The 10,660-nt window shown below is 35.8% G+C and overlaps 3 protein-coding genes across 4 annotated transcripts; 2 read left to right on the forward strand and 1 right to left on the reverse strand.

Moving 5' to 3' along the window:
- Nucleotides 1–100: 100 nt before the first annotated feature.
- On the forward strand, nucleotides 101–3,516 carry LOC108771400 (WD repeat domain phosphoinositide-interacting protein 3). Its single transcript, XM_018536673.1, has 6 exons — nucleotides 101–180; nucleotides 889–1,065; nucleotides 1,479–1,736; nucleotides 1,818–2,019; nucleotides 2,094–2,317; nucleotides 2,687–3,516. The coding sequence occupies exons 1-6, from the start codon at nucleotides 114–116 to the stop codon at nucleotides 2,791–2,793; spliced, it is 1,035 nt and encodes a 344-aa protein (XP_018392175.1). The 5' UTR covers nucleotides 101–113; the 3' UTR covers nucleotides 2,794–3,516.
- Nucleotides 3,517–4,845: 1,329 nt separating this feature from the next.
- LOC108771413 (uncharacterized) lies at nucleotides 4,846–8,002 on the reverse strand. 2 transcript variants are annotated; one of them, XM_018536690.1, is made up of 6 exons: nucleotides 7,680–8,002; nucleotides 6,909–7,037; nucleotides 6,662–6,836; nucleotides 6,470–6,555; nucleotides 6,250–6,385; nucleotides 4,846–5,826 (listed from the first exon to the last, which is right to left on the reverse strand). In XM_018536690.1, the coding sequence occupies exons 2-6, from the start codon at nucleotides 6,987–6,989 to the stop codon at nucleotides 5,633–5,635; spliced, it is 672 nt and encodes a 223-aa protein (XP_018392192.1). In that variant the 5' UTR covers nucleotides 6,990–7,037; nucleotides 7,680–8,002; the 3' UTR covers nucleotides 4,846–5,632. The 2 variants fall into 2 exon arrangements, with proteins under 2 accessions (XP_018392192.1, XP_018392193.1); XM_018536691.1 differs by having other exon boundaries at nucleotides 7,625–7,686.
- Nucleotides 8,003–8,847: 845 nt separating this feature from the next.
- Nucleotides 8,848–10,324, forward strand: LOC108771425 (UPF0193 protein EVG1 homolog). The gene is made up of 5 exons (XM_018536706.1): nucleotides 8,848–9,109; nucleotides 9,208–9,338; nucleotides 9,415–9,511; nucleotides 9,600–9,743; nucleotides 10,098–10,324. The coding sequence occupies exons 1-5, from the start codon at nucleotides 8,848–8,850 to the stop codon at nucleotides 10,322–10,324; spliced, it is 861 nt and encodes a 286-aa protein (XP_018392208.1).
- Nucleotides 10,325–10,660: the final 336 nt, after the last annotated feature.

A 10,660-nucleotide genomic window follows, 5' to 3' on the forward strand; every position in this document is an offset into this window, starting at 1 on the left:
GGAGAAGAGTGTCGGGTGTCGGCGAACCGGCGATGTGAGATATGTGACCGCGGAGCGAGCTGCAGTGCACACGGTCTGAGATCCGGATGTTTTCATCGACGGAGTGATTCACGATGAACCTCACCGCGGGCAATGCGCACGGCAACGGCCTGCTCTACGCCGGCTTCAATCAGGACCAAGGTACGTCTCCCGTGCGGTCGCCTAACAGCGCGTGTCGATAGCGGAACATCCGTCGACCACGTACCTGTCAGATTCGCCGTGCTTCCGCGTTCTAACCTAGCTTAGTTTCGCCGCCCGCGCGTCCACCACGCATCGCTCGTTTCCACAGTCCACACGGTGGTTCGCGCGATGCCACGTCTTCAGCTGCGCTCGGCGTTATCATCTTTTCGTCTTGCCGTAATCCGGAACGCCGGAGGACCAATTTTGCCGATCGATCGATCGATCGTGAACCTCTTCGCCGAGGAACGTCGACGTCCCCTCGACGTCCGCGCGACTTGCAGCAGATTCACGACTTGGTCAGATTTATTTCTGTATAGTCAGAATCGTTCCGTTGTACTGGACGATCTTCCTTCGATTTTTGTAAAAGTATGCAATGAAAGAGTGAAACGATTCGACACGTTTATTTGCATCTTTCTCTCGTTTCCTTCCGTCCCATCTCGAAGTGATACCGTTGCACGTAGTGACTATCCACGATTGCACACGTTTGAAGTAAGCTCGCGCGATATCACGTTTCCATGTAGGAGTTTATCAGGTCAAGTCATCTTCTGCACTCGTGTCGACATGTATATATTATAAATACACGCGATAGTCGATTAATATTGTTACGGCAAGGAAAATGTATGTATATAACAGATAAAACTGTATCGCTAACCGTTCACGCATTTACAGGATGCTTCGCCTGTGGCATGGAGAACGGATTTCGAGTGTACAACTGTGATCCGCTGAAGGAGAAAGAGAGGCACGACTTCAGCGATGGGGGCCTTGGATATGTAGAGATGCTTTTCAGATGTAATTATCTGGCGTTGGTTGGGGGTGGAGTTAAACCAATGTACCCGACAAATAAAGGTTCATTTACTTTTATTATATATATTTAATATACACATATATATCATTAGGTCTGTTCTTTGTAGCTTAACTAGTATACATTCGTTGTATTTAAAAAAAAAATATTTTCCAGCAAGAGGCATAGGCTGTGTTTCATTCTTGTTATATATCAAATGTTAAAAGAGTACAATACTCACTAGGGTTATGAGTGTCAAGTGGAATGTACCCATAGTGTAAAACAGTGATCATTTTATCTTTGTTTAACATTGGCAAATAACGAAGATGTAATAATATACTGTATGTTATACTGTGTTATCTATTGCTGGAAAACATCTATTTAAAGTCTGAGGAAAGCAAGGGAGTTTTAGCAGTCCAGCAATAAAGAACAGGCTTATTATCGTAGATACATACAACTTACACTTTATTTATTACAGTCATGATATGGGATGATATAAAGAAATTACCGGCAATTACCTTAGAATTTAACGCGCCTGTGAAAGGGGTGAAATTGCGAAGAGACAGGATAGTAGTAGTGTTAGAGGGTGTTATAAAGGTTTATACATTTACACAAAATCCCCAACAGTTGCACGTATTTGAGACTAATCCTAATCCACGAGGGTTGTGCGTTCTGTGTCCGAACAGTAACAACTCCTTACTTGCCTTCCCTGGACGAAAGAACGGCCACGTTCAAGGTAAAATTCAGTAACATATCGAGATCTCGGTATATCTTATATCAAATGTATTACTTAACACCAACGACTCGTGTATTTCAGTTATAGATCTGGCTAATACAGAGAAGCAACCCTTAAATATAGAAGCACATGAAACGCCTTTATCTTGCATAGCTTTAAATCTGCAGGGCACCAGATTAGCCACTGCCTCAGAGAAGGGTACTTTGATAAGAGTATTTGATACGCAAAACGGTAATATGATTAACGAATTAAGAAGAGGAGCGAATCACGCAAATATCTATTGGTAAGTATAGTAAAAAGGAGATGTGACAAAACAACATGGCACGAAATTATTAATTTACATATGTTTAATTTCAGCATAAACTTCAATCACGACTCTACGTGGTTGTGCGTGGCCAGCGATCACGGTACCGTGCACGTATTCGCCGTCGAAGATCAAAAACTGAATCGCCAATCCAGTTTAGCGTCCGCCACGTTCCTGCCAAAGTACTTCAGCTCGAGTTGGAGTTTCTGCAAATTTCAAGTGCCGAGCGGTCCCCAATGCATGTGCGCGTTTGGCCAAGATAACAATAGTATCATAGGTAAACGACGTGTGAATTGTGTATATTCATTTCTATCAGTGTAAATTAACTTTATCCTCGATTCAATTTATTCTTTATCTTTTCTACTTCTTAGGCCGGTATTCATAATTCGTTCTTATATTTAAAATGGTCTTAGGTATAGTCTTAAGACATTATAAACCGTTTACAAAGTTGTATTAGCGTTCTAAGACATTACTTAATCTTGTATAAAATAACGGATTACAAGTACCGGATTAGAACTAGAAAAGATTTAAGTTAAACTGACAATGAGATTAAAGTTAATTTACGCATTGATAAAATTACAAGACTTTTAACCGAAAACCGTTACATATTCCGAACAATCTCTCACGTTTACAATCTCTTATGCAGTGATATGCGCAGATGGTAGTTATTACAAGTTCGTGTTCAACAACAAGGGTGAGTGCACGAGAGACTTTTATGCGCAGTTTCTCGAGTTGACCGACGACAAAGCGTGATTGGAGGATACATAACAGCGGTGAAATTCTAACCGCGCGACGAGGGACTTGACTTTTGTGTTCCTTCACTATTTTCACTCATTTCGGCTGAGTAAAAGAATTCAACTGCTCGCAGATACATCACAGGTACATCGCAGGTACATGGAGATTGTAACACTCGAGCTGTTTATATAGGGGCAATAAAGTTCGTACCAAACGTTACGATAGAGGACCAAATGAAGAGTTCTATTGACTGTTGGTAATATCGTTCGTTGGTGTATTGCGCAGATTTTTAAAAACAAAAAGAAAAGCAATGATTGATAAATTGAACAGATGAAAATATCTTAATAGAGATTGTCATAAACTTGTTACACGAGCCTATTCGCTGACGCCTATTGATAGACGAGAGTAAATTTTTAAATATAACAAACAGAAGGAATACTTTCCCAGGTGATAACGGGAGACATCGCAAGTTACTTGTTGGCGTGATATACTCACGTTTTCTTACATTTTAGATAAGAATGTTGCTGCAGCTAACTAATAAAGCGAACATTGGCCATAAAACCTAATCTACAATGTATTCTTTGCTTCCTGTTTCTTATTTTTTCCTCTCTGCCGTTTCATCGACAATTGCGTTTCTTGTCTCTTCTGAAGTTCATCAACCTTTATCTTGGATGACAGAGAACGAAGAAATAGAATATAACGGACAAAAATATAAGAAAAGCGATAAAAAGTAAGAAACAGCACGGAAAAAAAGATTTTACTATGGACACAAAAGAATTGCAAAATTTGATTGTTAAAGTTATTTGCTGTTTAGCAAACAAATTTGTATATTTAACAAATATTTGGTATTTATTGCAAATAATTTTTGTAGAGAATATAAAAAAGAATAAATCTATTTGTTATATACTTGTGCAAATAATTTGCGATTCCTATATTTGTGTGTAAATGGAATTTTCCTTTATATAATTATATTAATATTTGCAAATGGAACTAACGTTCATAGCTAATTTTTTCTTTCCGTGAGGAAGCAAAGAGCATAACAAAGATTAGGCTTAAAACATGTTTGTGACAAAAAGCAAATAATCATTTGCCGTAGCTTTGCGGTAAGCGCTTTGCAATGCAATCGTATATCCTTATTGATCATGTGTTTCGTAGTTCTGCAAATCTTTTCATTACATATAAACGCATTATATATAAAAGTGATATACATCCCCTCTTTGACGATTTTAAAATCTATTTAAATAGTTTGTTGTTATAATCGCATTCATTTTTGGCGATTCGTTGAACACGATTTTGTTTCATAGCCAAATCATCATAGATACGTCATATATACATATACATTTATTGAAGTATTATAATTTTTATTTTTACGTCCCCATACAATTAATATAAATAGAGATTGTTATAATCGCGTCCGTTTTTGACGATTCATTGAACACAACATTATTTCATAGTCGAATCATATCTTAGATACGTCATATACATATACATTTACTGAAGTATTATAATTTTTATTTTTACGTTCTCATACATTTAATATAAATGGATTATTGTTATAATCGCATCTGTTTTTGGCGATTCGTTGAATACGACATTATTTCATAGTCGGATCATATCGTGTACACATTATATACATATACATTTGAAATATTGTAATTTTTACTTTATGTTTTTCTTATACATTTAATATATATATATTAATATATATATATACGCAAAAGAGATTCTACACTTTACATAACACGAATATTGCTGCAGATAATAAGGTTGTAATTTCACAAACAAATTGAATTTAAGTATGAAATAAAATTGATTATTCCACGATTTGGAGTTCTGCACTTCTATATATTTCTCTAAATAAATTAATCTATAATTCATATATCGTATATAGCATTTTCGATGTTGTCATTCTACCGAGCGCAAATTTCTTGAGAAAAACTCGCTCGCTTATGCTAAAAAATTAAATTCAGTCTTGCGTTTGAACGAAAGTGCGTACTTGTACACAGCACAGAGAGAGAGAGAGAGAGAGGGAGAGGGAGAGAGAGGGAGAGGGAGAGAGAGAGAGAGAAATTATTTTTGGAATTGTAGAATTTTTATCTATTACAATCTCGACAGATGGAAATCCAAAATGTATGTCACACGTAAGAATATGGTGCATAGAAAGAACGATTTGTTGCAATATTTAAAAGCTTAACTAAATACAAACCTGAAAATAATGTGTTGTACCATTAAGATAATTATGTATAAGACACTCAAGTATTATATAATAGGCAATTATAAAAAGTTTTGACATTTGAACAATCAGCTTAGATGCCTCGTAATTATTTTGATTTAAAAAAATTATTTTTAGATCTGTATTTAACTAAATATTTAAATACTTTAACAAAACCGTTCTTTCCGTGCAGTAAATACTAGTATCTGTGCGTTGCATTAAAGAATCATCTTAATGCGCGAACATAAAGGAATATGCAACTAACAAAAGAAAATAAGAAGGAACATTCAAATATGAGAAACGCGTTCCTTGCAGATCTTGAGCTTTACATAGGATTTTCTTGTTTATTTTATTTAACGTGTGATACACGTGTTTATTATCTTCTGTCAGCTCGCAATCAATTATTTCGTTGTCGAGATGTACTTTATTTCACAATTATAATCATCTCTAAATTGCCATCCCGATTTCTAGACATGTCCGAAAGCACATGATTTTTCAAAATGCATCTATGTCACTGACTGAGATCTTGTGGTAATTGAATTTTGTGGTTTTACGGGGTAAATTATGAGATTTCCTCATTTTCGTAATTTTCCTGTAAAACTGCACATCAACAAAGAAATTTTCCATTGCTATCTCATAATACTTTCAAATTTCGTAAGGTGTGTTTATCACAATCTGGACCGATTTTGATACATCCAGCGTGGTCGGTAAAGCGTACTTCTTTTTCACAGTGTGCACTTCATGCTTAAGTCCTTTCTTCGTCTCGAGGTTTTTGTAAGTACTATATACCACGAACCAGAGATAAAAGCTTATGACTATCAGGGAAAAGATGATTAGACCTGAAAATATCATATCGTTCTTCAATAAAAAAGCACGAGAAACATTTTATAAATAAAATCACAACGTAAGATTTTTTAGCAAACGAAATAACAGATAGATTATTCCATCGTTCTCGTTTCATATATTTTACGTACTGTTTTTATAACAGTGATAGAATAAGAGCTCGGTATCGCATGAATTTCTTTGATTAAATTTTTTAAAGATCGAACTGATATAATATTTAATTAAAGAAATTCATACAAGGGAATGGAACACAAATTTTTGGTTTTATATAATTTTAAACATAAATAAGCGAAAAAGATATATTCGGGTAGAATGGATTTTCGTGCTTAATAATATTTTAGAGTAAATTTTATAAATTTCAAGTAAATTGCGTACCAATTATCGATCTTGAAACAAAAAAAAAATTAATTTTAACTTACGTTCACAAATATCAGCTTTTCCGCCTAGACTAGCAAGGAAAGGGCAATCCGCCTCTACCAGGAATAATGAGATCGATAATGCTGATATAATAGTGATCTCGACTATCATCCATGGTAGCATAAAATGACGATTGTTCTGAAAATTGAGTGTATTGTAGAAAAAAAAACTTTAGCAAAATTATATATATATATATATATTCTTTCAAACGATTTTGATTACCGTCAGAGCTCCATAGAGAAGTGACATGCAAGAGAGGAAGTGCATAATTGAGATGAATAGGCCGCAATACATTGTGTATTCCAGTTCTGCAAATACATAAAATTGCGGTTACAAGAAAGGCAATGATTGTTTTGTTGTATTTTTTTTCGTGCGTGATTTTTTGTGTGTAGCATAAATGCGAGTATTAATAACCGTTTGCGGTGTGATGCGCCATTTCCAACTTTTCTTTGTTAAGATGGAACGATGATATCTCCTCCAAGGCCTCCCTTTCGAGGGCATCTTCGGTATCTCTCGCCAACAGTTCTTGAATCCCCAACGTATGCGTCACACCCAGAATGAAGAATATTATACCAAATCCGGATAATAACTGCGGATAAACATTTATTAAAATTATGCTCAGCGAAGCAGATCAATTTTGTCTCATAGAGGTTGCTATTACCATTTCGAATATTGCAATTACTATTGTACCCTGCATCAGATTGAAGCAATGCATGCAGTGCTTCAACAGTCCGAACTGCATCTTGGCTTTTGAGAACTAATGTAGATTGTACTAGCACTTTAAACAGTCCTGAAAGTTTATTATTATTTTTTACATAATTTATAAATATCTAGCATTACGTGCATTATTATAATATATATTTTAATACGTCATTATTCAGATTTTCTAAATTATTCCACTCTTCGAAACATGTTTCGTTATTACATACAAAATAGAGAACCTATAACAGAGTCTGGCCACAAGATGACAAACTTTTGATCGGCCCATCATTTTCGTCAATTTACGTACGTTTACAATTACAAGTACGTTAGTATAAGGTTATAAGGTCTCTGATATAAAATAGATTGTACTGTAACAACCCATGTAGCACAGACCTCTAATGAACGTCCCAAAGACATTCAGAAGACATTCCTATATCCTAAAAACGTTCTAGAAACGTCCAGAAGACGCTCTACAGCCTAAGGACGATCCCAAAACGTTTCTTGGATAAACTGCGCTGTGTGGGAAACGTGAAGACCACTCTTTTATAAATAAAAATAAACCGTGTGTAACAACAATAATATATCAAGATCATATCACGTTCCTATGCTTATCTTGTATCGACTAACAATCCACGAGCTTGTCAACCCCTTGGCAACCCTCGTGTTGAGACGCACCTTAAAACAATCACAGCGGGTGACGAAAGTAGGTGAAACACACGTCGTCGCTTACCTTGGCGATCAGGACGACCAGGTGTGCTCCGAGTGAGCTCGTCGAATTAGCACCGTCCGTTCGCAATGAGAATCAATAACTTTCGTCTTGCGCATAAAACGGGACGCGGAATTCGCGGCGTGGTGGCTCTGATATTGCGGATTATCAACGATGAATTCTCCTGACACTCGTGCGATCGTAGACGAGCGAAAACTAATGTAATGGAAAAAGTAGCGGGTCTCAGATTCGGTCTCGTTGAGGGGCTTGCGACGCGCAGAACGCGAGGGTGACTTAGTGGTTCAAGGGGGGTTGAAAACGGCACCCTGACAGTAGACTTAGTAAACCGCTCGACGGATGCGCACGCGCCGCATCCCTTAGAGGTGCTCTGCTGTAGATTGATCATTGTTTATTTACACGCGTCGCGTCGCGTTGGCGTCAATTAATCGCATATGACTTGACAGATTATGATTCTTTAAAAATCAAACTTGCTGATTTAATTTAAGCCTATAATGGGAATTGGTTTATTTTTTATTTCTGTTCTTCGAGAGATGATTAATTGAATGAGAGCGTGTTTAATTTAAGGATTAATTACTGTAAAGAGAGTAATTAAAAGAAATTTCTAATTTTAGTTTGATCGATCCTATTTTCGAAAGTAAAATTAAAAAGATAGAGTAAATTGAATTAGTATAAAATAATCAGGTTCCTTATATTTGATTCGATATTCCAGATACTTAAAATTTAAAAATCTCAAATTTAGAAATTATCTAAGAAATATTATATTAAAATATATCAAAAAAAAATTTTCAAGCAAGGGTCGCGCAACTCTACAAAATTATAAATTCGTGCACTTTTGTAATTTTCACCTTGTTTTAAGATAAAAAGTCGATCTTTTAGATATACCATATACAATTTTTGAATCCCAAAATACAAAGATTTATTAAAAGCCTAAGTCTAAAAAATACAGCAGTTAATTTAGTTATACTCCGGTTTCTTTTGAATTTCAAAATTTGCACGAATTCGAGCAAATTGGAATTACGTATGAATATAGGTTTGCAAACAGAACTGCAGAAATTATTAGGTCCACTCGTAAGTGATTGGCTTGCGATTCGAATTCTAATTTAAAAGTTAGTTCGATCAAGTTGAGTCATCTTTTCAAGTAGTCATAGAAACGCAACGCGCGTCCCCCGGAATGGTAGATTGCGAGGCCAAGGGGGATGAATGCGTGATTGTCGCTTTGGTGAGCCGCAACTGCCGCGTCTGCCACAAGAACCGCAGGGTCGCGACAGTCCGTGACAGTTCTGCAATTAGCGTGATTCCGCGCGCGCTCTCCGGGATTCGCAATTTCAAAACCAAAATGGAGCGAAAATATCAGAGAGTCGGTTTGGGAGTGGGTGCATTTCACAACCCCCCACGAGCGAAGTATAGCGAGGAAACGAAGAATCTTATTAAGCGTAAGTAAATGGTAACCAATATTCAATGCGAGACTTACTTTATGTCATAATTGGATTTTTTATTACAATTCGGTCATGTCGCAAATGTTAAATGTTAGTGTTAATGGAGGAATCCAAGCTATCGATGATGCAAAGGAAAATGATCCAGGAGGCGGTAGACAAGGGTGAATCCTTACCGCCTTCCATTGCCAGAACGAAAAAAGCACAAGATAAAGTTGAAGATTATCAAGTAAATATCGTATAATAAAGGATTTTCTAGAAAATAATTTCAAGATAATATCCTGTAGCACATTTTTTTTTGCTAGGTTAAATTTCCTAATGCTTGGAGGAGGCGTTCACAGGATACAATTATAAGCAGCGGTGCTTACGAGAGAGAACAATACAGGAGGACAGCGCCTTTACGTAATAATTATAAATAATATTTTCTTCGAGATAGTAGCTGAAAATAAAAATAAACGTACGTTGAATGACATGAATTTTACACAATTAGCCAATAAGGATAAACAAAAGCGTCACTTGGCATGTATGATGGCTTTTGGAAAGGACATGCCAGAGACTCCTCACGGTCCTAAGATCCTTCACAGGGCTAAACGGGAGCCGGAAATACCTGAGAACGCGGATTTTCTGAATGACTGTAAGTTTACCAACAATCCCTTTCACACTTTGAAGAGAAGACATGGTAGCAACTATAAAGAAGATAACTATACAAGTTTTATATGTAAAATTAATATGTATATGAATAAGATATTTTATAATTACTGATTAAGAAAACGAGCAATGTACATTAATTCTATCACTCTCTTTACTTCAAAAGTGGCACAACTCACAAAATTAAATTTCCCAAAAAAGGAAAAATTATTTTTCAACTCGATAAAAAATTATTAATTAACCACTTTAAACCTTATAATTAAAGAAGATATTATTCGTTGAAATTATTTAATTCTATCAAACTATTGTGACGATAAATTGCGTCCTTTTGTTTCTCAAGTGGCACAAGGAATCCGTGAGAGGATGGATTTCTTGCACGATATGGAGAGTCTTGGAATGGGGAAGAAGTATCGGCCAATAATACAGCAAGAGATAGCGCAGAAAATACGGCTAATGGAGTCGCTGGACAGCCAAACGTCCGATCAGTTACGAAAAGAAATTTACGAAGTTAAGGACGAAAGACCGTCGTCGAAATTATTTCCATTGACTGAACCAGGGCAGAATTGATTCTTTCATTATAATCTATATATAACTAGATGAGATTACGTGACATCGAATTGTGTCAAATATAAACGATCGTATATTTTTTATTGTATTTCAGTCGTCTGATAAGCTCATCTACGAATGAATTTTGCTGATAAGAACTTAATGCCAAGATAATGCCAATATTATTGAACTCTCTGAAATGTGTAAGCAGATAAATTAATTATTTATGTGAATATTATATTCTCATATTATTCTGCAAAATTATCTTCATATTTAATATAGGCTTCCAAAAAAAGAAATAGATGTCAACTCCGTCAAAAGATTCATTTTTCTTGCTTTTCTCCAATCTTATTTTAA

Source organism: Cyphomyrmex costatus, unplaced genomic scaffold (genome assembly GCF_001594065.2).
Source record: "Cyphomyrmex costatus isolate MS0001 unplaced genomic scaffold, Ccosl1.0 scaffold158, whole genome shotgun sequence".
Lineage (NCBI taxonomy): Eukaryota > Metazoa > Arthropoda > Insecta > Hymenoptera > Formicidae > Cyphomyrmex > Cyphomyrmex costatus.

Bases quoted from the DNA above. Each gene is read 5' to 3' on its own strand.
- LOC108771425 (XM_018536706.1), top strand. From the start codon at position 8,848: ATGGTAGATTGCGAGGCCAAGGGGGATGAATGCGTGATTGTCGCTTTG. The intron at 9,512-9,599 runs GTAATAATTATA...TTACACAATTAG, and splicing joins CAGGAGGACAGCGCCTTTAC to CCAATAAGGATAAACAAAAG. The intron at 9,744-10,097 runs GTAAGTTTACCA...TTGTTTCTCAAG, and splicing joins CGCGGATTTTCTGAATGACT to TGGCACAAGGAATCCGTGAG.
- LOC108771413 (XM_018536690.1), bottom strand. From the start codon at position 6,989: ATGCAGTTCGGACTGTTGAAGCACTGCATGCATTGCTTCAATCTGATG. The intron at 6,386-6,469 runs GTAATCAAAATC...CTCAATTTTCAG, and splicing joins TTCTCTATGGAGCTCTGACG to AACAATCGTCATTTTATGCT. The intron at 5,827-6,249 runs GTAAGTTAAAAT...TGATATTTTCAG, and splicing joins AAAAGCTGATATTTGTGAAC to GTCTAATCATCTTTTCCCTG.
- LOC108771400 (XM_018536673.1), top strand. From the start codon at position 114: ATGAACCTCACCGCGGGCAATGCGCACGGCAACGGCCTGCTCTACGCC. The intron at 1,737-1,817 runs GTAAAATTCAGT...CGTGTATTTCAG, and splicing joins AAAGAACGGCCACGTTCAAG to TTATAGATCTGGCTAATACA. The intron at 2,020-2,093 runs GTAAGTATAGTA...GTTTAATTTCAG, and splicing joins AATCACGCAAATATCTATTG to CATAAACTTCAATCACGACT.